The sequence below is a fragment of the Camarhynchus parvulus genome, chromosome 7, assembly GCF_901933205.1.
Source record: "Camarhynchus parvulus chromosome 7, STF_HiC, whole genome shotgun sequence".
Classification (NCBI taxonomy): domain Eukaryota; kingdom Metazoa; phylum Chordata; class Aves; order Passeriformes; family Thraupidae; genus Camarhynchus; species Camarhynchus parvulus.
Genome location: NC_044577.1, coordinates 35,863,402 through 35,887,758, shown reverse-complemented (window position 1 = coordinate 35,887,758; position 24,357 = coordinate 35,863,402). Strand labels below are relative to the sequence as shown.

The window sequence follows — 24,357 nt, the reverse complement described above, 5'->3', positions numbered from 1 at the left end:
TTCTCCCCAGCATTCCCAGCCTGTGTCCATGGAAGGTGCTCAGGTTTCCACACCAGCTTCCTGGTGATCCTCTGGATTTGCTCCAACAGAGCCCCTCTCCCAGCTCAAATCCACCCCTGGCATCTCCCCTCAGGGTTTTTCTCCTCTGCCTCTGGCACAGCTGGATGTGTGACCGGGTTAAAGGATGTTTTTCCTGGAATGTTCTTCCTAGAGCAGCAGGAGCAGTGGTGCCTCTGGGCTCTGACCTTGCTCCGTGGGCACGAAGTTCTGTCCCATGAATCAGCATCTGGGAAAAGCAGCCTGGAGCCTGCTTCTCCTCACAGGGCGGCTCTCCTCGTCCTCCTTCCCTAAAAATGCTCCTTCCTTACGTGCTAAAACCACCTCCCTCCTGGCTCGTTTGTTTCCCTGCACTCACATGATTGTGAAACAGGCATTGTGATTGTGGCAAACAGATTGTGTCTGAAATGCCACAGGAAGTCTCCTCCTGCTCCTCCATCAGTTTCTCCCGACAAGAATCTCCTGCTTAGAGAAGAATCCAGACATCCATGGTGTCTTCTGGGAAGCTGCAGCAGCTCCTGGTCCTGGTTCCCACCAGAGTTCCACCATTCAATTCCCCTCAGCTGTGCAATTAAGAGGAGGGTGGACAATCCTGCAGGGTTTTGACGGAAATCTCCCTTTCTTGCAGTCATTACCTGAGGTGGATGTGAGGAGCAGGCTGGCAACAAAGCCTCTCCCAGCCTTCCTAAAAGCAATTCCATGGGGGAGAGTTAGCAATGTGCAGCATGTGATAAGCCATTATTACATAATGGGATTTATTCCCCTGGATTACCAATTATCCCTTTTATTTCTCTTATGTTTCAAGCTTTTACCCTGAATAGCAAATTTGTTAGTCATGACAAGTAGGGGCTTAGTCATAAAAGACGAGCCTTTGGATGAATTAATCCTTATTTTCCTCCATTATGGAGTGCTCATTTTGGAGTGAGATAAGCAAAACTCGATTTTTCTATTAGAGCAGGTATAATCTGCCATCAGGAAGAATGCAGAGAGCCATCTCTCCTCAGCAGCTTTGTCACAAACAACGTGACGTTGTCTGGAGCACAGACAATACTGAATTGTCACCCAGCTGCTGCTGGTTTCACTACTTAGCACCAGATTAGGTGGAGCAGCCTGGCAGGAACGTGAATTTTTGGGCAGATTTGGGAGTGATCAGCACCTCGCTGGGTCTGTGAGCTTCTCCCAGGCTGGGCTGGGTGCCTGAAGGTGGGATGGACACTTTGGTGGGAACCAATACTTTATGGTTTTCACCTTCATTCATTTCTTTCACCTCTCAAACCTCAATGTCATTTCCAGCTGCACACTTACAAGAAATCCACTCAGATATATGTTTTCCTGAGCTTACTTACACCTGAACATATGAAAATTGCCTTCCTACCAGCACCACAGAAAGAGAAGCTGGATGTTATCTCCTTTTCCCACCTTCCCAGCCCTGCAGCTCCCCAGTACAGCTCACCCTGGCAGATCAGATAGGGTCTGACAGCAAGTTCTGATTTTTCTGAAGAACGGAAAGAACTGAGCCAACCTCAGCTCAGTAAATACCCCAAGATATCAGAATAGTGAATAGGAATAATAAAGGAATAACAGATCCCCTCCTTGAGGACTGGGAATTCATAAAGGAATGAGAAAATTCCATTTCTCTGCAGGGGAGCCAAGGTGTTGAGGCTGCAGGAAAACCAGGGAGGGGACAGGTGACAAAGCAGGACAGGGATTGTGACAGAGGTGATCCCACAGAAATGGGGCTGATGCTTTGTGAATGCTGCCCAGGAGCAGAGGCTGGGCAGAGTCACAGAACAAAGCAGGGATTTATCCAAAGGATCTCCTCCATGGATGCACCTTGGGCAGCACCAGAGCCCAGCCAGGGCTGCACCCAAGATGAACCAAAATGGCCCCAAAATGCACGAGCGCTCCCGGGGTCTCTCCCTGGGATCAGTTCTGCTCCATTTGCACCTTGCAGTTCATTGTCCCATTCCAGCTTTAGCCCAGGCAGTCCCACCCTGCTTGTTTTTCTCTCTCCAGCCCATGGGGTTTGTGCTCTTGGGCTGAGATTTGGATCATTTGTCCTTGGTGCCCAGCTGGAGCAGGAATTGTTTTGTCTCCCTGCTCTGTGCACAGAGCTCAGCAGCACTGAATGTGAAGCTCAGAGCTGCACACTGAAGCAGCACAGAGCCTGAAACACAGAAAAGGCAAAACCTGAGGTATCAAGGGAATATTTCAGCATTACCATTGCTCCCTTTCACTGCTGCCAGGCTCCAGGAATGGGCTCTGGGTTTGGGAGGGAGCTGCAGGAGGAAGCAGCAAGGTTGAATTTCTGCTGTGCTGAACAATTCCGTGCAAGGAGCAGAGGAGCAGCGCTGGCCAGGGGCGGGAGCTGTCAGCAGGAGAGCAGCGTTAATGCACATCCCATTGATCCCGGGCCTCGGCAGCGGCCCGAGGCTGGAAATCTGATCTCTTGGTGTCATCGGTGCTCCGATGTGGCTCGGGGAAAGGGCTGCTAAAGGATTTCTCCCAGGAGGGACCAAAAGGGTGGGATCCCCGCGACAAAAAGGCGATTTGAAATGTCACCCGGAGTTAATGTCCCACAGACACTGAGAGTGCACCAGGGAATGTTTGCAAAGGCAGAGCGTGAACGTGTTTAGCAGGAATAAAAATAAATAAAGGCAGGCTGGAGAACAGGCAGAAATGAGCTGGAGAGTGCTGAGGAGGCAGCCAGGAGGAGCTGAGGGTCATGAATTATGTGCTCTGCATCCCCAGGGATCATCAAAGGCACGGGGACACATCCACAGCTTAGGAGGGACTGGGTACAGGGACATTTGGCCAGGCAGGGGAAAAATTCCACAGCAAAAGGAGCAGGATCTGCACCCCTGACAGTCTCAGGATGAATATCCCAGACCCAGCATCTCCCTGGACCAGACAGGTGAGGATTTCTTGGGGATCAGCACTGCACTCTGCAGCACTGATGCTCTCAGGATGATTATCCCAGACCCAGCATCTCCCTGGACCAGACAGGTGAGGATTTCTTGGGGATCAGGGCCACAGGGGTTCCTTTCTCAGACCTCCACAGGAGTTTGGATGTGGAAATGGAGCACTGGCACTCCAAAGGTACTCCCTGAGAAAGTGCTTGGGGCTGGGCTGGCAGGAATTGTTTCTCGTTTGCAAGACACTCCAATATATGCTTACTTTAAAAAAAGGTAAAGTACACACATAAATCTCAATCTCCATATAAATTATTCACGTTATGCACAGTCATGTACTTGGTGTTAACCCACCTAAAAAAAAATGGGTTTGCTCAAAATAAATAAATCGATTTTACCACTGTACAAAACAGCAAAACGTTTCAGGTCATTATTGAGTACACAAAACATTTTCTCCAAGTTACCATCTTTACATTTGGGTTAATAAATCACCTAAATAAAAGGATTGTAACTCGGAAAAAAACCTGTTGTTTACATTACAGGAACTTTTAAAGCAACCATAAAAATACCGAATGGGCAGGAAAGCACTAAAACCACCCAATCCCAAAGCACAAAGGCTCCGTGGAGATGCAGAAAGAGTTAAGGAGCATCGCGGGCAGCTGATGCCATCTTCTGGTGTCACTTACAGCGCTGATTTAAACCCCCCTGTGCCGAGTCGGGGCGGATCAGCATCAGGAGAACGCTGCTGTTCGTGGTGTCCTTTCCCCAGGGCAGGATAAGGATCAGGATGAGGGAGCGCTGCTGTTTTTGGGGTCGTTTCCCCCAGGTTCGGGATTCAGGTTCAGGATCAGCATCAGGAGAAGGAGAACGCTGCTGGTTTCGGGGTCCTTTCCCCCAGGGCAGGATCCAGAATTCAGGATCAGCATCAGGAGGAGGGAGCACTGCTGTTTGCGGTGTCCTTGCCCCCAGGACAGGATTCAGGATCAGGATCAGGGAGCGATGCTGTTTTTGGGGTCCTTTCCGCCAGGCAGGATCCAGGATCAGGATCAGGGAGCGATGCTGTTTTCAGTGTCCTTTCCCCCAGGATTAGGATCAGGGAGTGCTGCTGTTTTCAGTGTCCTTTCCCCCAGGATTAGGATCAGGGAGTGCTGCTGTTTTCAGTGTCCTTTCCCCCGGGCAGGATCCAGGATCAGGATCAGGAGGGGGGAGCGCTGCTGTTTTCAGCATCCTTTCCCCCCGGCAGTTCTCAGGGAGTGCGGATGTCACCGTCGAGTCAGGAACGGGAAGAAAGGCGACACATTCCATGAATTTTCAGAAGGCATTAAAGGCTGACTTCACCACAATCTCCCGATATTTGTAACCAACATCGTTCACCCAGAACCTGATTGGTTCTTAATGACACCTGTCACCCCTTGGTTAATCAGGACACCACCCTTTGGTGAACGCCTGATTGTGAGAAACAAGTGCTCGAAACACCAGCTGCAGATTGGTTTTCATTCATTCTCAAACCGCCCAGAACAACTCCTGGGAAAGTTTCTCTGCCTTTCTCTCTCTGGGCTGTCGGTATCCGCACGCGGGGATGTGGGAGCGTCCCCAGCCCTGGTGGCACAGCCAGCCCCTGCCACCAGCCCGGCCCTGGCGAGTGACACAGAGGGGACATGGCAGCTCCTGCTGTGCCACAGATGAGCCCAAGCTTTGGGAAGTGCAGCTGAGCCGTGCCCTGGGCACTGCTGCTCTCTGCTCCATCTGCTGCTCCTGCCACCCCCGGGGATGCCACACCCGTCACGGCGATTTGTCCTGACAAAGTGACACCACCGTGCCCAAAGTGACACCACCGTGCACAGGGCTGTGGCCTCCCACCAGATAAACCAGCCTGAATATTTTTATCTGTTACAAATTCTCTGTAATCTGCCGCAGTTATTGCCTCCCTCCTTCCTCTGCTCCTTGCTGGGATCCTTCTCCATCATCCTCCCTGGGTAATTGCATTTGTGTTGGAGTTAAACCAGAGTTCTGTGGATTGAAGGGAGGCTGGAATAAACAGATTTTACTATTCTTAGTCTTAGAGACAATCCTAACTTCAGGAAATTTGTCAGGCTGGGAGGGTGGGGAGGAGCTGGAGTGGAATTCCCAGAGAAGCTGAGGCTGCTCCTGGATCCCTGGAAATGCACAAGGCCAGGCTGGATGGGCTTGGAGCTACCTGGGATAATGGAAGGTGTCCCTGTCTGTAAGCACAGGTGAGTTTTAAGGTCCCTTTCAACATAAAATGTTCTGGGATCCAAGGATTCCAAAAGTGACTGGGGTTACTTCAGTGTTACTCCCTGTTTCACATTTTAGTCCTATTTAACCTACATTAATTGATTTTTATTTAACCTGGAGTTACTAAGTTACAAAACAGACTGATTAACAGAGTTAAATTCATAGCAAAATACAACTTACATGTGTGCTCATTAATTTTTTGAGGATAAACCATTAAAAACCATCTGAAGGACACCGAGACTGCATTTAGAGATGGAGCAGGCGACTGAGGGACAAGCAAGTCACTGAGGAAACAGGGAATGTATCCTGCAACTCCCTTTTCCTCTTGGAAGGCACTTCAGGAGCAAATGTTCTGCTCAGTTCTCACACCAGGGAATGACATTTTGGGCCCTGTCACTGCAGCAGGATGGCACAACCCAATCAGAGCAGTTGGGTCTGGGTCACTGCTCACTGCTGCTGGGTCCTGCAAGGAACACATCCAAAGGTTCCTACACAATTGGCTGCTTGGACCAGCAGTAATTACCTCCCTCGGTTCAGATGGAAACACTTGGATCTTCACAGCTCACCCAACTTACTCAGGAAAATCTCCCTCTCCCTCATCGTCCTTTTTAATTTACCAAGGCTTTAATTCACCAAGGTTATTCCCAGCCTTTCCAATTAAAGGGCGAATGTTGCAAACCCTCAAAGTAGCAGAAACATGGAAGTGAGCTTTGAAACTGTTTCTCTGCAGGCAAATGCAGGGAGCCTGTTGGGATGACAAACACACACCAAAACTCCAGTCAATCCATAAAAAACAGAAATCTTATTAGAGAAAGAACCAGCATTTTCTAGTTCCTGACATTTAAAGCTCTGCACCTGACATGAAGTCCAGCATAAATTGCTTAGATAAGCCAGGATTCCACAATCTTACCTGAAAGATATTCCCAACACACAACAGAACAGAAATCCCTATTCCAATCCTGCTGCAGAGATGCACAAAAAAGGGAATTCAAACTGAACAACATCATATCCTCAACACGTTCAAAGAGCACAAAACCACCTTAGTCAGTGCCATTCTCAGCTGGACAAAGGATTTTATAGCACTAATCCCTCCCCTTTCTCTTTTTTCTTCTTTTTCATGAAGATTTCCACGGCCTGCAGCATCATCCACCACTCCTCCCCTTCTCCTGCACTTGGGGCACACAGAAATTCCGTAAGGACTATTCCAGTTCTGTTCACAGAAGGTTTCATCACCACTAATCCTTTAAATGAAAGCCATTGCACAGCTGGCACTTACCATCAGAGCCTTGGGGGTTTATGGAATCCTTCTCTGCACCTCACATTTTCCCAGAATCCATTAAAAGTTTGAAGCTCCAGCGAAAGGTTTTTTAAGTAATTAGATGAGGATTAGACTACACGAAATCAGAGACACACAGCAATCTCAGAGACATCTTCTGGCCAATTTTCCCTGAAAATGATCCACTGAAAATGATCTTTGTAGTGAGAAGAGGCCATGCTAAGTGTACAGCTTTCAATCTGCAGAGGAAATTACTTCCCATTTTCATTAAGCCTCCAAAGGGTTTTGGGGATGGTAGTGAAGCAAGGTTATTCCTAGATATCAAGGAGAATATTTTTTTTTCTTTTACAGGCTCAGATTTTCAACAATTCTTTCAAAAGAAAAATCATTTATACTTCAGACTATCAGCCATTCCCTGAAATGAGCCCAGCTCTACAGAAAGGCTGGAAAGATCAGATAAAGTGGAATTTTCAGGGAGCAGCAATCCCAGTGAAGTCACAGGTGCCCCCCGAAGCTGCCACCACCCCTCACCTGACCAAGGCATCATCTTGGGTTCCTCTATTCCCAAAAGGAATAACTAGCCTCATCTCTCCCTGCAGACATCACATGGAATAAAAATAGAGCATCAGTTAAGCAACAACCAGGTAATTTTAGCCATCTGAGTTTGTGATGAACTCCCAGGATTTAAAGCTCTGCAAGTTTTTAGCTGCCAGGACTTTTAACTCACACAACATAAGACAAAACAGGTTTGAACACAGCTTGGATTAAAAATAGTTCTTTATAGAGAAAGCTAAGATGGAAAATACACTGACTGCATGACAGAGGCAAGATTTGCCTGGGAGGGTGAGTCTGGACTAAACAACATCTCCAGGCTCCTTCCAACCTCAGTGATCCTGGGATTTGTAACACAGAAACACACAAATATGGAGAACAAACCAGCAGAAACTGAGCCCATTTCTTTGGCAGGGCAAGAAGATCCCATTTCCCCAGGTCTCAGGTCCCATCCTGTCACAAACACATTTTATGAAAAATCCTTTCCTCAGGATTTTTCCTCCTGGAAACTGAGAGACCTCAGGAACAAAATGTAAACATTGATTATCTGCTGCTGTGGAATGCAACAGGTGCATCTGTGATTGGTCTCGTGTGGTTGTTTCTAATTAATGGCCAATCACAGCCCAGCTGTCTCAGACTCTCTGGTCAATCACAAGATTTTATTACCACTCCATTTTTTCCTTTCCTTAGCTAGCCTTCTGATGAAATCCTTTCTTCTCTTCTTTTAGTATAGTTTTAATACAACAAATCAGCCTTCTAAACATGGAGTCAGATCCTCATCTCTTCCCTCATCCTGGAAGCCCTGTGAACAGCACCACACCATCCCACCCCTCCCCTAGCACAGAATTATCCCATCACCTGCAGGCTTCTGGAAATCAGTGCATATGCTGGGATCAGAGGATCAGAGTCCCTGAGCAGCCTCCAGAAGCGCTGCTGCCCCTGCCTGCACACTGTGAAATAACCACATATGCACCATGGCCAGGTTTTGATATGTATTTTTATTTCCCTGCAGTTTTCACTTATCAAGAACAAGTAACAGGGAAAGTTGTCTGAACTAGTGCATAAACAAACATTCGGAAACACCACTACACGTATCTAATGTACAAGAACCGTATAAAAAAAGTCACTAAAACACTACACTACCAAGGTGTCCAACGCTTACAGTCAGACTTTTTCCAACCCGTTACTTGCCTTGTAGCCACAGGAAAACTCTCCAAAATTGAAAAGACAATCTTGCCACAACCCTCCCTCCCCCCCCACCACCTGGGATGGCTCGATAGCTAGACATCCAATAATGAATTATTGCAATGATATAGAATGCAATACATACCTGGTAAAATATCCTTTAATGTGGTGTGGTACAGTTTGAAAGCCGGTTAAAATACGCAGTCTTCGGATAAAATGGCATCAAGGTGAAAATTTTCTCAGATCTGCACATTTGGACATGTGGCAGATGCATAATTTTCCTAGTCAGTTTTTTTTTTTCCTCTCCTGTGTAATTATTTTTTATAAACTGGTATTATAAATAGAAATATACATTCAAAATATATGGAAAAGTGAGTTACTACATTAAATTTGCATGTATCGATCCATCCCTTTCCCCTGCACAGTAATAGAAAATACTATTTTGCCTTGAACTTCATATTTGACAGTGAAATGCCACTAAAGTATTTACCAAAAAGTCCATCTAGTCAAATTGTGAAACAAAATGAACCAAGTGAAAACTTTACATTTCCTTTAGAAAAAAATTACAAGAATTTTGTTTCCTAGCTATGAATCTTTAACTTTTTTTTTTAGACACAAAGTTGCATTTATTTGTACAAGATACAAAATGTAAACATGGCAAAATAAATAGTTTAAACAAGTGATGCAGGATCCCATGTCATGCTCATGATCCCATTAAAGAATTATTTTTTAATCCATTCAGTTGCAAATTCAAGTGCAAAAGCATGATGATGAATATCTACTATTCAAGTAACAGAAATAATATTGATGATACAAATAAACTATTTTACAAGGTAGTGATTTTCCCAATTTTACAAAATTTACATTATATATCGACTTAATACACGATATAATGGGAGTCCATTCAGGTCTGGGTGAGTTCTCTGTGATCCACAGAGTGCTGTGTTTGCATTCAGCTGGAATAGAAGGAGCACACCGTGACCCAGCTGGGGACAGCTTGGAGGTTATGTCACTTCCATGGCCACTGTGGTCTCTGCGATGCCGTTCAAGCCCAGGCGCTCTGGCTCATGGTTCTCTCTGCAAGGAAGGAGCATCCCACAGTCAGAGCACATCTCACACACTTCTACTCATTGCTTTCATATTTTCACACAGCTGTTAGCTGCACCTTAACACACACACTGCAAGCTTTATTTGGAAGTAAATACGGGCACTCGACAACTGCTCTTATTCAACAGTGCAGGCCCTTCTGTGAGATTATTGCATTTAACTGTCCACTGCCAGCCTGAATTATGGATTAGATCCCTAAAAGCTCTTCTGAAGCAACAAAGTCAAGATATGATAACTCAGCATCAGTTATTCTGTTAATGCACCAAGTGGTGCATTCTGCCTCATTCTGCTTCACTCGTTTACTAATACCCAGTTTTTACTCTTCCAATTGACAAACATGACTTTGTTTTTTGAAACCCCATATAATCCAGGAGAGACTTCAAAAAATCCAAATATTGCCATTTTCAGAAAAATTTGCCAATTGCACAGCTCCTGCCACTCCTATGAAACATCATCTAAGTATCCTGAAATAACAGTGCTGCTGTTCAATGAGAATAAACACCTTAATGGTTGGACTTGATGATCTTAAAGGTCTTTGCCAACCTAAACAATTATGAATTATGATTTTATATGTAAGATATGGGTTGTCACTTTCCTGGTGTGTGTTTTACGTAAATATGTAACACATATATCCATATGTAAATATAAAAGTACATGTGCCAGCCTGTACCTTACAATATTACACAATGATTTAGAGGGAACAAGAGGAAAATATGACAGAATTTACTTGACAATGTTGCATGAAAAGGGACAAATAGAATGATTAAAATTCAAACACAGCAGAAGTTGACCAAAAGTACAGGTGCCTAAAGGCAGGGCAGGTTATTTGAGGGGTTAATTTGCAAAATCAGCTCTTGTGGTTTGCCATGGCCATGCTCAAGGTGCTGAGAAGCCTCTCAGAGGTGGAACAGATTCCCTCTAGCGCAGAGCATGAGCATGGAGAGGACACAGGCTGAAGGTGCACCAGGGGAGGGTCAGGTGGGACATCAGGAAGGATTTCTCCATGGAAAGGGCTGTCAAGCACTGGAACTGCCCAGGGAGGTGAGGGAGGCACTGCTGAGGTGGCACTCAGTGCTCTGCTTGACGAGGTGAGGATGAGTCCCGGGTCTGGACTCTGACTTTGGTGATCCCAACCCAAACAATTCCATGATTCGAGCACAAAATTAATAATCCCAAACAATTCCATGATTCAAGCTCCCACAAAAACGGGAGCTGCTGCAGCCCTGTCCCCACACTCACCTTGCTATACTGCTGATGGCACTGCTGGGAGTTACCTTTGGCACTCTGTCCATGCTGGCAGCAACTGTGGCAAGTTTTAAGGCTGTTGGCGAGGGCGCTGAAGTCCGTGTATTGATATGAACATTGACTGGAGACACAACGCTGACGTTGTTGAGGTGCACGGCGCTGGGCAGGCAGGAATTGTTCATGGGGAGAGGCTGAGGGCTGCTCGTGCACAAGGCTGGGATTAAGTGGTTTGTGGTGCTGTGGCCAACTGTCCTTACGAGCTGTACAGTTGAGATCCCTGGGCTGGAGGATAAAGCCATGTTGGTGGAGTATAAAGTTCTGGAGGTTCCTGTTAGGCAGAATAAATGGTGGGTATTAAAAAGGTGACATTTCTTAGATGAGAAGGCAAAGATTAACCTCAAGGGCAATGCTTTGAGAGTGTAAGTCATTGATGTCCATATTTTACAGATTCACAAAATGGTAAAAGGCAGAAGTGGCAGCTTGCCATTGATGCCTTAGGAATTAGCTTTTATATTTTCCAGATCCTGTACTGCTCTAGGGTATAACTAAAACTCCACAGCCTGTCAGCTGCTGTTCTCCTGTTTTATTCAGACAATCCCTCTAGGCCTGAAACTCAGACACCTCACTGTCTCAGGCCCAAAAAGTGTAAACAAAAGTGAGGGGGGGACCAAACTGGGGGTATGTGACTTCATTACCTGAAAATGTAATTGGAGGATTAACCCCTGATATGCAAATGGACCAAACTCATAATTATCTGAAACACTCATGCCCATTGTCCATTTTGTGTGTGGCCTCTCAGAGGCTTCTGGCTGCCCAAGGTGCATCTACTGAAGGACTTTAATAAATACCTACTTTTATTCTCTTAATCTTGTCTAGCCTCTGTTCCAGGTAGCCACTCCAAGGCACCACCCTGTGTCTGATCTTCCACCCTCAGAGCACTGCCCTCTTGGATATGAACTCAGAGAATTACACACAGATCTCTCTCTCTCTCTATCCTGGAACTGCTCCAGTTTATTGATTTTATTCAGTCGAGTTTTTTCTCCCTCTATTCATTTCATATTATCATTAACCCAGCCTAGCAGAAGGTCTATAAAACTAATCACATCATTAGCTGCTAAAACAACAAATTACTTTAAAAGCCTCTTCTTTGTCTTGGCAGCCCAAATCCCATTTGCCTCTTGGCACTGTGGAGATGGCACCAGCACAAGCAGCACCACAGGAGGGTGGCAGGGGGCACTGAGTGCCCATGGCTGCACTTTTTGGGACAAATCCTAAATGCAGTGAAACCTGAGGCAAACAGTGATGTCAGAAGAATTGCCAGTAAAGGTTGGTTAGCACATTTTTGGCTGAATATACAAGTGAGGTAACAACCAAATAATGAATCAACTTCTCAATTTCCTTCTCAAAGTACTTAAATGTTTTAAGCAGTTGATTTATTCTTTCATTACACACTCTCACTGGTTTTAAAATACTGTCATCTAGACTTTTGATCTGAACAGGTTATTAGAAGATAAAGACTACCAAAGGAAAAGCAAACAATGCTCTTCCAAGGTAAAGAGCACTTGGTGGTTTTATATCCATTTTAACAACATCTGTTGGACAAGGCTCTCAGGCACAGGGTGGGACCCTCAGGGCTGTCCTGTACAGGGCAAGGAGTTGGACTTTGGTCATCCTTGTGGGACTCCTCCAACTCAGGACATTCCATGATTCAAACCACTGCTCCAAAGTACTTCAGAGAACAATATTTAAAACGATCACAACGAAGAGATTTGATTTTCTTTGTTGTTATTTAATAATATTTTAGAAATCAGCAATAAGATCAGTTGATGGTTAAGAGCAGCTGACATTCTCAGCTCATTCCAGGCTGGGATTTTCAAGGCCTCCTCACCTGAAGGCTGGACAACACCGTTGATATTGTTGTGGCTGGTGTTCTGCTCCTTGGCTCCCTCGCTGCGCCCGGGGCCCGGGGCACTGACCACTGCAGAGGCAGCAAAGTGGGCACTGGCTGAATCCAGGGTTTTGGACATGCAGTCAGAGGTGCTGGAGCCCTGCAGGAAGAGGAGAAGGTGGTTCTCAACCATCCAAGTACAAAAGGAAATATGCCTTAGGATTGCTACAGTGCACAAGCAAAGCAAATAAATAAATACAGCTTCCACGTGTGCCCTCACGCACCACAACATGGAATATTTCTGTGTCACCAGAGTGATGAGAAGCTGGAAATCAGTGTCCAAAGGAGGGCTACACAAGTGCTGCCCAGTGCAGCCAGGCCAGACCTCAGCACAACAAATCACTTTTGTTCTGTGTTGTTCCCCTGGAGAGGGAAAGGTTCTGGGGAGAGCTCAGAGCCCCTGGCAGGGCCTGAAGGGGCTCCAGGAGAGCTGCAGAGGGACTGGGGACAAGGGATGGAGGGACAGGAGCCAGGGAATGGCTCCCACTGCCAGAGGGCAGGGATGGATGGGACATTGGGCATTGGGAATTCCTGGCTGGGCTGGGATTGCCAGAGCAGCTGGGGCTGCCCCTGGATCCCTGGCAGTGCCCAAGGCCAGGCTGGATGGGGCTTGGAGCAGCCTGGGATAATGAGAGGAGTCCCTGGGAGAACTGGACGGGCTTTAAGGTCCCTTCCAACCCAAACCACAGAGGATTCCCCATGTTTGGAGATGTTTCTTCTAAGAAAACAACCATGTCTTAAACCTTCTCTGTTCTGTCTCCAGGCAGCTGCAAACCTCAGGGAAGTTCAGGATTTGTGGTACCTCCATTCTGTGACTTGTGCCACAGAATAAGTGCCCAGCACATTCTGGAATCCCCCTCTGTTAGCCCAGTTCCTACTGGAAAGGCTCACCATTCTTACTGGAAAGAATATTAATTCTGCAATTTCAATTTATATTAACTAAGAAAATGACTTTGCAGAGAAACTTGAAATGTTTTAAAGATCCAAAATTCATTTGTTTTGTTTAAATATTTTGGCATTGTTTCTTTACACTTACAAAAAATGTCATCAGTATCTGCCAAGACAGAAACCCTGATTAATTGAAGTAGAAAACCCTGAGGGGAAGGGACAACCAGCACAAGCAATTAGATATAAAATGCTCAAAGGAATATACATTTTCCTAGTAATAGACAACAACAACAGCTTTTCTACTTTATTGGGAAGAAGCTAACAGAAAATTAAGTGCAATGGAAAAATATGTAACGTGTATATCCATATGTAAATATAAAAATACATTTTTGTATTTTGCATTTTTCCCTTGCAAGGGATTCCAGAGGAAACATGGGATTCTTCTAGAAGCCAGAATATGCAAATATGCAAGGTGTCCTTTTCCTCTCAGAGGTACCAATTTTTAGTGCTCACTGAGTATCTGTTCATAACAGAACACATTACCTCAGAAGGCAATTTTAATGAAGTCTCTTCAGAGCACTTACAGACAGGAGGACAAAACCAGTGAAAACAGGAGGAGTTGAGAGCACACATTGGTATTTTTACACATTCGGCTACAAAGTCTCTTCCTCAACTTGTAAAATGCAGCCAACTTGTTAAAAAACCCCTGAGCAAAGTGTTTTAAATTCCCTCTGAAACACCCCACACTTGCTGGGGTGTCCCATTGGTCGGTGAGAGAAGCCCTGTGAACAAAAGGAGCATGCAGGGTGGGAGCAGTACCTGTGCTTTCAGATGTGTCTGTTGGGAGGAATGCTGAGATTGCTGCTTCTGCTGCAGCTGGGCCAGCTGCTGCCTCTGCATCTGCACTAACTGCTGTTGGTGTGTCTGGAACTGCTCCTCTGTGATGCCCCCTGTGACTTTGGGAAAGAAAGGAGCCACAGTTACACAAAACACACATAGAAAATGCAAGAGTGCAGCTAAGGTGGGTGAGGATGGCAGAAATCACGTCAGATGCACCCAAAATCTTCACAGATTATGTAAAGGAGAGGTCAGGCTCTGTTTGTTCGTTGTGTTCTTTCATGGAACTCATTTGTAACAAAAGAATTCAGAGCTTTTGTTGCTTTTAAGCAGTTTCTATCTTTGGTGGTTTTATCCCCAGTAGCTTTAGGCAAAAGCTCAAGAGAAATGATTTGCCTGGCTTTCAGGAAAGAAGCACAGCCTAAAAATCAGAGCTGAGGACAAAGCACCCTGGCCTGAGCTGGGTGCCTTCTCTCCCAGTGAACACTGGCAGAGGATTCCTGGACAATTCCCCTTCCCACAGCCCCTTGCTGTCCCTTTGCCAACAGCAGAAAGGACCCTGAGGGAAGCACACAACTGGCATGGGGTGGTTTTATCTGCCAATTATTGTTTTAAATGCTCTAAGAGTGCAAGGGTGCCACAATAAGTTTATTTTTGAGAACCAGGTTAATGCCACCCCAGTAATCTCCCAGGCCCAACACATGAAGGGAATGAAGTTAGAAAAGCTGGTTTTAATATTCTCCCCCTGGAGAATGTGCACATTTGGTACACTGAAAATACTGGGGGGGTTTGATGCTAAAACCTGAGCTGCAGTTAACCCAAGAACTGAGTTCTCTGGGGAGCAAGTGAGGAGAGAATTCACTTCCCAAAGATCCCCGTGAATACATTTCAACACCTCATCCTCAACTCTGTTTCTGCAGGACTGAAGCTGTGCTGCACCTCAAACACCTGGATTCTCAGGAATATCCTCCTATCCAGGGACACTGAGCTAACATTAAAACAAAGAGTTTTATCCATCTTGCAGGGTTTGGCTCTTCCATTCACCACTTTTAGTACTCAGGGTTCTCCTGAAATTCCACTGGGAAAAATACCAGAATCAGGATTGCTTAGAAATTAGAACTGAAACTTCCTCTTTACTGCTACATTATTAAAGCAGGTTTCAACCATATTAGGAGAGCACTTAAAAGTCCAATTATTAAAAAATTAGTCCTCTTAAACTCTAGCAATATTATAATTTCCAACTTTGGTTTATTTTGCATTTTTAGCTTTACTTTGTTCCTCTCACAGATTGTTACCTAGAATTTAATTCCAAGTTACATCAGCTCAACCTGCTACATTCCCTCACAAAACACATGGCACTGCTGAAGGCACCACGGCCAAGAACAGCATTATGGAATATTACATATATTTCTATTTTTAAGTTCTGAGGTAACAAGTCCCAGAAAATGTGTTTTGTTTTACAGAAAGCTGTTTAAGAACAAGGTGAGATTTCACATTTTCAATCTCCTTTCCTTCCCAGTTTTGTCACAGACCACAGAATCATGGAATACTCTATTACAGGACACAGGGAAGGTAATCCAGAATTCAATATTCCCTTGCTCTGCCTGTATGTGCCTGAATTTCAGGTATTTATCCAGTGGCCAAGCTGTTCACCTTGTTATAAACCAGCAGAGGCTCATTAGCACATTAAATATCATTTGCTTCTGCCAAATCAAACACCTGGAGGCTCCTGGCCAAAAAAAGAGCAAACTTTGACCATGCCCCAAGGCAGAGCTGTGAGCAGGGTTAAGAGCTCTGCAGCTTCAGGGGGTTTTTAATTTCATCAGAGCCTGACTGGGCTGAAAAACTGCACCACAAAAGGGGAAAAAGTCACTTCAGCTTTCAGTTCCAGGCTCCTCTCTCCTTGGAAGGTTTGGATTATGTCACTTCTCTCAGGACCTGAAGGCTTTAACCAAAGATCATCCTCTGCAGGCTGCCCCAAAAGTGGCATTGCTTCAATTACTCCTACGTGGCATTGAAGGCTGGGGAAAAAATACCTCTAAGAGTAAAATTTTGTTCCACAAACAAAACACTTCAGCTGGGAATAGCATCATGTGCAGCTGACCTCTCCCTAGGGACACCCTTTTCCCATTTGCAGTGCTTACAACATGAGCAAGAGAATAATTCAGCTCTAAAAATTGGTTCTTGGTTCATGCACTCATTAGGTATTTTGAAGAAAAGTCTAGTCCCAGGCTTTTCAAATAAAAAAAATTTTGTCTGTACAATGCATTTGAGGAAATGCCAGAGTTGCTTTACTAGTACAGGGGAAAAAAATATAACCCAGAGGTAATTTTAAATATTCTTGTGTACCAAAAATCAAAGGAACTCCCCAATTCTCTCTGAAATAAAATAATAAAAAAATAAAAATAATAATTTTAAGTACTGCCACCGTTTCCTCTGGAGGGAATATCAAATCATCTGTAAAATTAACTGATTTCAACAATCACTTCCCAAAGAGAATGACTTCAATAAATGCAGCAAAAATGCCTGAGCTCATTTAATGCACAACCAGACTCTGACCAGCCCTTTTAAAATTTATTCCCTATTTACTAGTGAGGAAATCCATCAGCAGTGCCTCTTGCTGGTTCAGTTATTTGGGGAAGAATTCTGTCGTCTATTGTGTCTGATCCTGTTCCAGGATTGCAGGATCTGGTTTGTAATTTAAATCTGTGACAAAAAAGGTCCTCCCCAGCCATAAATTCCATGCATAATGTACTTCAACTACTGAGGGATTTCCATTTAATTTAAATGTATTCCTCAGATGATTTCTAAAATTATACCACGAGTTTATTACTATTCCTCCAAAAAGTGGCTTGGATCCATCAGATTTGGTTTTATTCATTTTTCAGCTATTTCTTTACCAGCTCTTGGTGTTTATCAATGATCCCATCACACTGAAGTGCCCCTTTCTGCCCCAGCTGTGATCCCTCAGGCCTTCAAGGTCTTTCAAAAATAACAATATGAAATATGTAATACATGATATCTGGTTTTTCATGCAGCAGGAAAATGCTCCTGTGCCAATCTTTCCATGGCAGAAAACAATCTGAACGTTACAGTGACCATACTGAGAAGCTGGGGAAGTACTGGGCTGGAATAAATATTCTGTGCCTCTGTCAGAGCAATTTAATAGTACCCAGGAATTCTAGAGATACATTATTGGAGAATAAATATCCATTCCTGCAGCTTTGAGAGAGATGGGACATTCCACAACCACAGAAATTATGGAATTCAGAGGCAGTCTATTCTATTATTTAATTGTCCTGGTTTACAAAGCAGGATGAAGGGGGGATATACTCAGCTGCTTGTTGTAGGAGATCTCATTTGCTGGATCTCCAAATTTCCAGATTTTTGAAGTATGAAATGCTTATGACTCTTTTCTAATTATAAAGAAGTGACAGTGTTAAAACTTGAGCCATTATAACTCTAGCTCATGAAGCAAGTGATGCAAACACTGCTCAATTTAAGCTTAAAGCACTTTTTTTCATCACTGGATGCTTCCACTATCAACATTTTTACCATTTTCATGCCTGCTCAGGGCACTTAGGAACTTCCTACATTTGTCTGAGTCAAAAATGAAAACTGCCAACAAAAATGAGCCACACCCACCCTCCCCAAGAAACCACCAGCTTTGTTTTGCATTCATAACGAGCATCCTTCTACCCTTAAACAAGGTTAGGCCAATTAGTGCCATTAAGATTTAATTAGACCTAAACAATTCTTCATATGAGCAGAATCCCTGCTTTGAATAAGGTTTGAATCCAGCACTTCAAATTCTAATGGAAGCAAAGCAGGAGGAAGAAGTGTTTGTGGGAAGTTTCTGGATGTCAGGCTGCAGCTGAGGTTAGGTCCACACCAGTGCTGAAGATCTCACCAGTCCAGCCCCAAAGAAAACCAAAATTCAGTATTTTAAATGCCAGAAGCAGCCAAATCCTTGCCTACCTGATATGCCATTCTTGCTGGTGTTCAATAAAGCTACAGATGCTGCAGAGACTCTTTTATTATTCACAGTCTGCCCTGCTTTCCTTGAGGTACATTCTTCACTATCACTGTCCTGGAGATTGAGTAGCCTGGGCTGGAAACACTGCAGTCGACATGATCTGATATTGCTTAGGATTTCAGGAAGGGACAGTCTGTTTTCACAAGGTTTATTGGAAGCATTGGTCCGTGAAAAATTAGAAGAAAAGTCTAAAGTCTGGGAAGAGCTTGAAAAACTGCTCAGCATTTCCGGGTCAATCTGCCTCAAGACAGGATCGTGTTCTGTGGATATTCGGTCCATGATCACCCTGAGCAAAGAGGAGGAGGAGGAGAATCATTAGGTTCATCAGCTCTCTTTCATACTTTTATCCTTTGAAGGAGAATGAAGAATTAGAACCCAACTGTACCTTCCACCCCTGCCAATCCTCCTCCTTGCAAACCCTATACATCTCCTTGGGATTGTGAGGGTTGTAAGGCAATGCCTGAACCTCAGTTTGTCCAATTCTGCCAATTCTGGGCTTTCGGACGAAGAATTCGTTTGGTCCAAACGAGGCTGTGAAGAAAGAAAAGGCAATTTTATACTCCAGGGGTGCTTTGATGAGGGCACTGCTGGGTATCATGCACAGGCTTCAGGACAGAACACGTGGTTTATGTTGAGTTAACCAATAACAGCTTCAGTAGTTAAAAAATAAACTCTAATATTTAGGCTGTTAAATACTCTGCATCTAACAGCAATGGTTACATTGGAGAAAATGAAAATAAAAGTTTTCAGTCATCTCAACACCTTTTGGCAAAGGAATCAACTCACAGGCTAAGGGAAAAAAGAAAGGAGGGTGAATTCTAAGCAAGTGGGAAGTTCAGCTCGGAGCCTTCAGAGCCAAGCAGAAAAGGGGATGCTCCTGTAATTGTCTTTGGACTCAGCAAAGCATCAAAGCTTTGGTGGTGAAAGTGGGAACAGAACTCCAACGCTGCCACTATGCCAACCTAAATTTAAAGAAACCACCCCAAAACCCAACAGCACAGCATAATACTGCATGTTCTTACAGCATAATACTGGCATCCTGCTCTTCTCCTGAAAGCACAAGGTCCATCAGGATCATTTTCTTCTTCTGCTTCTGACACTGGTGAGGGTACCTGGACCAGAAAACAACATCATTCTTCCAAATGTCACATTTGGATAATTGTATTTGTTATAAAAGCTTGTGTTTATGTAATGAGAAAACAATATCATTCTCCCAGCTGCCACATTTGTATAATTGTATTTATTATAAAAGTTTGTGTATGAACTGCCATGTTTATCACAGCTTGGAAGGAAAACTCAGTTTACACAAGGGCTTTTAAATCTAGGCAGAGTTGGGACAAGCCAGACTGGCCAAATGCCAGCGAACAGGAATGTCTGCCTTGTGTACACTGAGATTTTGGGGGTTACCTGTGGGAACTCATCCTCATCAGAGCTGTGGAAGTCGTACTGTTTGATGTCACTCTTGCTGAGCACGGGCAAGGGCTCAGCCAGGGGCTGAGGGGTCACCACACACTCCAGCTTGGGCTTCTTCAGGTACTTCTTCTTCTGACGGACCACATCGGACACGTCCTCCTTCAGAGAGGAGTGGTGAGGGTGCTGCTCGGGGAAAACAAACAGAAAATTCTAAAAACTAAAGCATCAGCAAATTTCATTACTTCCAGACAGGCTGTTTGTCTTCCAAAGGCTCTGCAGGTATTTGAGACATGTAATGCAAAATGTACTGAACACATTAAACCTCAGAAGCTTTCCTCTGATTGTTTTTACAGGTATTTATTAATAATCAGAGAGCTCTCAAGCCATGTCACTGCCTGAGAGGCTTCTCACTCCGCACTACACTCAGGGTATTGTCATTGAAATTCCTCTTCCAATTATTTTCTGAGATCTCGTTTTTCCCTGGCACTTTCAATTTTCTGAACTGCTCAGACATGTTCAAAAGAAACAATTTAATTTGTTTCCTGTTTCTCACAGAGCTGACACTTTTGAACAGATGTGGTGGTATTTGGGTTGGCTACTTAAGATTTCTCTCACATAAACCCTCTGCAGTGAGCAATTATTCCATCGATGCTGAACTGTCCACTTGAACGCAAATGTTATTAAACTTCAAAGCTCCCATTTGAAAAGATTATTTCACTTGCAAAATTCTCCATTTGAAGGAGAAGCACCAGTGCAATTTTTAAAAAGTGTTGAAATTTACCCTGAATTAACATCCATCAATGCCTGACTGAAACTAACTGCAGAAATGGAGCTGGGCTTGGGAAGCAGAGGAGGAACACGAGGAATGCCAAAATTCCTGGAGGAATTCCGGGCTCTGTATGGAATTCTGGGACCACTAGGTGTCGCAGGTGCTAAATACAAATTTCCAGAGGTCTTCTAACTCTCAGCCTCACCCCCAAGCATTTTAACTCCTAATATTTCAGGTTATTTCTTTAGGGACAGGTCTGAATTCAAAGCATATCCAATGGGATGATGATCCCAAAGGAATGATGATCCCAGGAACAAGAGACTCATGGCAGGGAAAAAATCTTACCTTAACTTTACATTCTTGAACTTTGTGGTGGTTGCCATTGTGGAGAGATGATGGAGTTGTGCCCATCTCTTTGTCAGGTCTGTTCAGTTTCACTTCATTGAGGATTTCACCTCCATAATCACCCAAATGGTACCTGAAAAAGCAGGATTGAAACTGTAGGGCTGCATTTCCACTGGGAAATGTCTGAAAGACAAATCTTCCAACTGTGTTCACAAACCCCTTCTCTTTTAGTTTCTGAAGTTTACAATAAATAATGAAAGATGATTTCAAAGCCATTTAATGAAAATTTTAAACATTGGTTTTTATGATCTGGGATTTTACCTTTTCTCCACAACTTCCAACGTTAAATGCAACAGCTCCCGTTTTGTTTTCTCTCTCCTCTTAATCATCTCCAAAATTGTTATGGCTCTGCTAAACTCCCTCCTTAATTTCAACATCTTCTCATAAGATGCTTCATCGTTCTTTCGGTTCTGTTGAGAGATGAAACAAATTTTTAGTCAAAAGCAAAAGCCATGAGGCACAAACTGCAAAAATAAAGTTATATAATGCTGCTGCAAACGAGGCTCATGAGGACACTCCAAAGCAGCTTTTCCTAAAGCAGATCCTGTTTGGCAAACAAAGCCCCAAAAAGCAAACAAACCCAGTTTGAAGAGTAAGCTAAGAAGAACTTTGCATGTTTTGCTCAGATTTCTGGTCAAGCCAGTAGAAGTTTGTCAGAACAAGGAATTCAAACCTACAACACTTTCCCCACCTTGATTCCTTACACACAGTAAGGCTGTGCAGGTGTACAAAGGAGAATGCTGGGTGATTACAGATTTCCTGGTTCAAGTACAAACACTGGGAATTGTTTCCCCTTTGCCCACAGAAAGGAAAGCTCCCAACCCAGCAGGTTGGTTGTGTGCCAGGCATTGCTCTGAGTTTCAACTCAAAAAAATGGATGGACAGTAAATTGTCCCCTGCAAGACGCTGGACAGGGATCCAAATTATCCCTACCAATGGAGAAATGTACAATTCCAACAGCAGGGTCTGCCAAGTCACCTTTCTGGTCTGCATCTTCTCAGTTCTCCTCCTGAAGGCCACGTAGGGGTCGTTGTTGGTGGAGCCATCCCTCTTCTCCTGCTTGATCTGGGGGATGAGGGAGGGCCCCCGGCAGTTCTTGCGCTTCCTCACCCAGTAGTCATAGACAGCCTTGATCAGGTAATCGTCCTCGTTGAGCAGCAGTTTGGCCTCCTGAAGGGTCACAAGCTGCAGGGGAACAGGGACAAGTCCAGCTCAGACTGGGCTGCAGGGAAAGCCATCACACTCACACCAGTTGTGCACTTTCTGGATAAACTCTGTTATTTTCCAGCACCAGAGTAAAGGGATGAAAAAACTTTCATGGAAATTGAAGTCACCAAGTTAGTGTTCCAAATTTTTCTGAACCAGCAGCATCTCTTTCATCCAATGGTCTAGAATCCCATCAATCTTTCATGAAAACACTTTGAAACAACTACAAGCACAGGATAGACAGAAATTACTGCAGTCTGTAGGTCATGATTTGGGAATCACAAACAAAAGAAGTTTCTTATTGGTTAACCTTTACTAATGTGTAATTCTTTGGAGTTGAATGTTGATTCCCCTAGAAGCCAATTTACTTCTTAATTATTTCCCCCCAAATGTTTACTTTGTGATAGAACAGGACAATGCCCATCCCTGTTTATTCCAGCCTGGGGACACAAGGATGTTCACTTGTTTGTTATTTTAGTAGGTGGTAGTTCTACACAGATCATTTAAAGAGAAAACCTGTGTTCAGCTTTTTATATGGAAATCAGACTCTAAATAAATGGTACATTAGATTAACAGGCTCATATAATCTTCAACCCATTCATTAAACAAAAAGAAAATAGTATTACTTCAGAAAAAAAGTCAGGCAGCACTTCATCTGCCCCATAATTTGAAAAATATCAACCGAACAACTTAATTTGCACTTTTGCAACGTGTCAAACTTTAATCTTGTCCCTACGTTAAGAGAAGCAAAAAAAGGAAACAACACATTTTGGAAAAATAAGGAAATCCTAAGTGTAACCATGGCTACTCTGCAAGTGTTAGTTCCAGCCCAAGCAGAATAAAACCTTTGCAATCTGTGGTAGAATTTAAAAAGCACTGAACTGTTCTTTTTTTAAAAAGGAAAAAGTATTGCTTAGAAATCATTTCAGTTTTGTCTTTTTGCTCCCTTTTTTCACTAACATATTTCCTATAAAAAACAAATCACCTCTGCCTTGAATGCACAGCTGGGAAAGTGAAGCTGAGCCTGTGTTTGCCTGCAGATGCAGAGTCCTTGTATAAATGCCCAGGAGGAAAGCCTGGAAGGCATTCCCAGCAACATCCTAAATTTAATATTCCAGGGATCAGGCACGGCAATTGGGAATTGGGAGCAGCACTCAAACCCCACCAGCCACTGCCCTGCCCAGGCTCCAATAACCTGCAAGGGTACCTTGTGTCTACAGAGAAAAACCTGTGTTCTTATAACATTTGATTTTTGAAAAGCATCTTCAAATTTTAAATTTCATTTCATTACTCCAGCAAAGACAGGTGAAACCAGCATCAGAGGGGTGAATATTGATCATGAAAAGTGATCACCAGAATGGCCTGAACTGAGAGCCAGAGCAGGAGCGTCTTTAACAAACCCCAATAAACCCAAGTACACGTTCAACAAGTATCATCCAATGTATTCCTTGTTTTTCCCTTCATTCCTATTTTCTTAGCATAGTAAGAAATTTCTGCCTTTCTGAAGTTCCTGCAATACAGAGAAAAATTCAATATTTTGGCCTTTTAACAGACAGCACTGAACTAAATCAGGATAAGGAACTGAGGCAGAGCCATGGGTCCCACAATGGATTTTCCCCTCCCACAAAGCCTCATCTCACTGGGAAATAACTGCACCTGCTCAAACCTGACTTGCACAAACTGATCCCTCAGGTTTAGTTTTGGAGTAAATATTTTGGGCTTTTTCCCTCCCACAAAGCCTCATCTCACTGGGAAATAACTGCACCTGCTCAAACTTGACTTGCACAAACTGATTCCCCAGGTTTAGTTTTGGAGTAAATATTTTGGGCTGGAAGACCCTTCTCCAGACACTGCCCTCCTGGAACACCTCAGGATCTGATTTAACACTGGTACAAGTTAATTCACTGTCTGTGCTTCTAACCCTCAAAAACCAACCAGTGTCACTGCCCAGCAGAAACAAGTGTAACAATATTTGGATTTTCATATGTTTATAGCCATTTCTACACCTCCTGATCATCACAAGCTTATTCCATACCAACTGTGCTATAACAAGCTGTGTGTTTCTAACACACTATGGTCAGGAATTAAAGTTTAAAATCAGTCCCTGCAACCCCAAAAACTCCTTCCCCACACCTGTTTTATGTGAAGGTACCAATATTGACACAGGAGACAGCAATGTGATTCCTGGGAAACTGCAGACTCACACAAACACACTTCTGTTAGCAGGAAATAAAATCAAGCACTCAGCCAGAACCACCCCCCAGG

At 44.0% G+C, this 24,357-nt stretch overlaps 1 protein-coding gene across 1 annotated transcript in view; it reads right to left on the bottom strand.

Moving 5' to 3' along the window:
- Positions 1 to 8,309: 8,309 nt before the first annotated feature.
- The window catches only part of EPC2 (enhancer of polycomb homolog 2), a 35,865-nt gene continuing 19,817 nt past the window's right edge, over positions 8,310 to 24,357 (bottom strand). Inside the window, exons 4-14 of the mRNA XM_030952375.1 lie at positions 21,865 to 22,071; positions 21,148 to 21,296; positions 20,827 to 20,959; positions 19,707 to 19,895; positions 19,322 to 19,411; positions 18,685 to 18,830; positions 18,242 to 18,585; positions 14,246 to 14,382; positions 12,479 to 12,638; positions 10,585 to 10,918; positions 8,310 to 9,315 (exon numbers count right to left, since the gene is read on the bottom strand). Coding sequence (XP_030808235.1) covers positions 9,243 to 9,315; positions 10,585 to 10,918; positions 12,479 to 12,638; positions 14,246 to 14,382; positions 18,242 to 18,585; positions 18,685 to 18,830; positions 19,322 to 19,411; positions 19,707 to 19,895; positions 20,827 to 20,959; positions 21,148 to 21,296; positions 21,865 to 22,071 — 1,962 coding nt within the window. The 3' untranslated portion in view covers positions 8,310 to 9,242. The remainder of the gene's footprint in view (positions 9,316 to 10,584; positions 10,919 to 12,478; positions 12,639 to 14,245; positions 14,383 to 18,241; positions 18,586 to 18,684; positions 18,831 to 19,321; positions 19,412 to 19,706; positions 19,896 to 20,826; positions 20,960 to 21,147; positions 21,297 to 21,864; positions 22,072 to 24,357) is intronic.